The sequence below is a fragment of the Anneissia japonica genome, unplaced genomic scaffold (assembly GCF_011630105.1).
Source record: "Anneissia japonica isolate Jap-2015-1 unplaced genomic scaffold, ASM1163010v1 scaffold165_len1371125_cov188, whole genome shotgun sequence".
In the NCBI taxonomy this organism is placed as follows: Eukaryota; Metazoa; Echinodermata; class Crinoidea; order Comatulida; family Comatulidae; genus Anneissia; species Anneissia japonica.
The window spans coordinates 4431-7414 of record NW_022697648.1 but is presented as its reverse complement, the minus strand read 5'-3'; the positions used below and the strand labels follow the sequence as shown (position 1 = coordinate 7414).

The 2984-nt window shown below is 33.5% G+C and overlaps 1 protein-coding gene across 1 annotated transcript in view; it reads left to right on the top strand.

Annotated features, from left to right (window-relative positions):
* The window catches only part of LOC117102246 (protein mono-ADP-ribosyltransferase PARP14-like), a 63986-nt gene extending 63439 nt beyond the window's left edge, over positions 1 to 547 (top strand). The window contains exon 13 of the mRNA XM_033242469.1: positions 510 to 547. Within this exon, the coding sequence (XP_033098360.1) occupies positions 510 to 547 (38 nt within the window). The remainder of the gene's footprint in view (positions 1 to 509) is intronic.
* The last annotated feature ends 2437 nt before the right edge of the window (positions 548 to 2984 follow it).

Below are 2984 nucleotides of genomic sequence, written 5' to 3'. Positions count from 1 at the left end.
CTCTTATATAGGGTGATGTATGCAAATTCAGGCTTCAGCTAGAGACATCATTGTGATTGACTAGGTAGCGTATGCACGTCTGTACGTCTGTAAAAGCTTAGGAGTCGTTTTTTCCGCCAAAATCTATTGCGGACGTAATATTTCCAAGTGTGCTGTGTGCAGCAAAGTAAATTTCAGCAGACTGATTTTGGCTTATGTGGACTTCATTTGGCAAGTAATTATGAGGCCAAAATCAGTCCGCCGGACCGATTTTTGCCCTGGACCAAATTTTTCCTGACAGGCCTATCATCACCATCATTAGCAGCAGCATCAACATTGCCTCAACACACTATTTATTTCGCCATCGTAAACATGTGCGTTCATTTTCACTACTGGCGTTGGTGGTAGTTCGTTGAAACTGAATTAACAGTGACTATTATAGCGGAAATGGAAAAGATTGAATTGTCAATAAATAAATACAACAAATCTTATTTTATTATTAAGTGAACGATTTTACTCTGATTTTTCAGCTAGCGTTACGCTAGGCTACCTGCAGACCCCAGATTAGCTAACGCCATAGAGCTAACGCCAGTGATGCTTGAATTGAATGATTTGACCTCATTATTGACCAATCAGGATTGCAATAGTTAGTTACTTCGATCTCTTTCCTGTGCTCTCTATAAATGAAATGGTAAAAGGCGTTCTTTTTCTATTGCATTTTACTTTAGTTATAATGTATACGATTTGTTGATTGTGTTTTGTAAGATATTTTAAACTATTTAGACTATTAAAAACCTGCAACACCAACAATTGTTCCACAATGCTAGCTGAAAAATCAGAGTAAAATTGTTCATTTAAAATACAATAATCATATAAGTTCACTTCCAACAATTCACATATTTAAAAGTGTTAATGATGGACTGTATTTATTTTACTACAGTTAGAACCCGCACATTATTTCAAACTGAAAACTATTCCTCCATAGGCCTATATTATTACTAGTTTAACGCCAGCGTTTTAGCGAACGCCGTTTGTGTGAACACTTTGGAATTTTAATCCGTGGATTAGCTTACGCGGCGTAAGCTACGCCAGTCTTACGCCTTAGTTACTTAACTTTAAGTGAATTAAGCCTTTATCCGTGTATCAATATTCTTTCTGCACACATCCCTAATAAAACTTGTTTTAAATTAAAATATGACAAGAAATCTTTAAATGAATCACAAATTTAACATAGATAAACAATTTTATTAACAACAAAAAGTTAAGCACAATACGCCAAAGCAAAATACTACAAAATAAACTTGGTTTAGGTCTAATGTACATTTGTCAATGATTGTATATTATGATGTTAAGATACCTGTTTCTTAACGGCAAAATAATTGTGTTAGATAAACAATTTTATTAACAACAAAAAGTTAAGCACAATACGCCAAAGCAAAATACTACAAAATAAACTTGGTTTAAGTCTAATGTATATTTGTCAATGATTGTATATTATGATGTTAAGATACATGTTTCTTAACGGCAAAATAATTGTGTAAGTTATCCTAGACTATGTACAGTCATGGTACAGTTGGCCTATTCAATTTTTTTTTTTTTTGGGGGGGGGGGGAATTTTTTTTTTGAGAGGAAAAAAAATTCAATTTATTTTAAACAACATAGTAAGTAGGTCCTAGTGTAGAATACTTCCCTTTCCAGTCTTTATAAAATTTTTAAGTCAATACGCATATTTCTCATATAATTATCAGAATAGGACATTTAGTAATCATAAGTTGCTTTCATAGTATTAATTGTTCTTTCATATATAACTTTGTGCCTACTCATATCCAGTCAGGAGTTATGTGTGGCGTAGCAATTGTGATAGCAACTCAGCTGGTAACCACACACTCTAAGGAATCTTATGGAGCCTATCCAAGATGAGGATGACTCACATGTGGGGGGGGGGGCAAGATAATCAGTCAATAGATAGGATACAATGCCTTAATTAGTTAAACAGAAGAGACCAAAATATTGAAACATTTGCTAGTGATTTGGTAAAAGAAATTTCACGTTAAAAAATACAGAAACAGCAATTTGTTTCTCAAAATGTTTCTCAGAAAAACCTTACAAAATTCGATCAAATGGGAATGGTTCTTAAATATTCCAGATATTCCATGGGAATTAAACGGACTGGATAAGAAAAAAAAAAAAAAAAAAAAAACGTAGTAGAGAAAAAAAACCTTTTTTTTTTTTAAACGGAAACACTCCGACAACGACTGCTGTTTATTCTGTAATCTAAATATTAAAGAAGACGACTATCATCTCTTTTGGGGTTGCATAATTCAAAATAGGCCTGGAAGGTAAACAGATTATCAAACCAGAGTTCGGATATACTGCAACTTTTAATGACCTTGTTGCAGTGATGGCGACAGGACCTGCCCGACGGAGGGGCTAAAGGCCCCGACGGGGGGGGGGGCTAGTGGAGCGAATCGAGTCTCACTTGGCTGGGGGCCGCTTAGTGCCCCCGGTAGAGGTCCAAGGGGCTTATCCCCCCTGGAAGCCACAGATATTTAATGAATTATGGCAAATTTTTATTACTTATTTGAATGATAGGCATAGAGTTACTATAATATGACTTCATGTAGGCTGTTTTCTAATATCAGCTTCCAAAACCAAAAAATGTTTAATAAAGCAAGAAACAAAGAGATGCAATGTAACCATCTAATTTATTTTCAAATCCTCATTCTTGAAAATGAAATTCTACATTTTGGAAATTTTGCATTTGTCAACGCTGTCAAGGTCGAGGTTGCTTCACCTATCACGATGTATTCTAAGCATCATGAGGCTATCCAAACGAGCATTTGTCATAACAGAACGCAATTTATTTTTATTTAGTATCATTGAACTATTATTATTATTATTATTATTATTATTATTATTATTATTATTATTATTATTATTATTATTATTATTTATTATTATTATTATTATTGTTATTATTATTATTATTATTAGGGCCTATTATT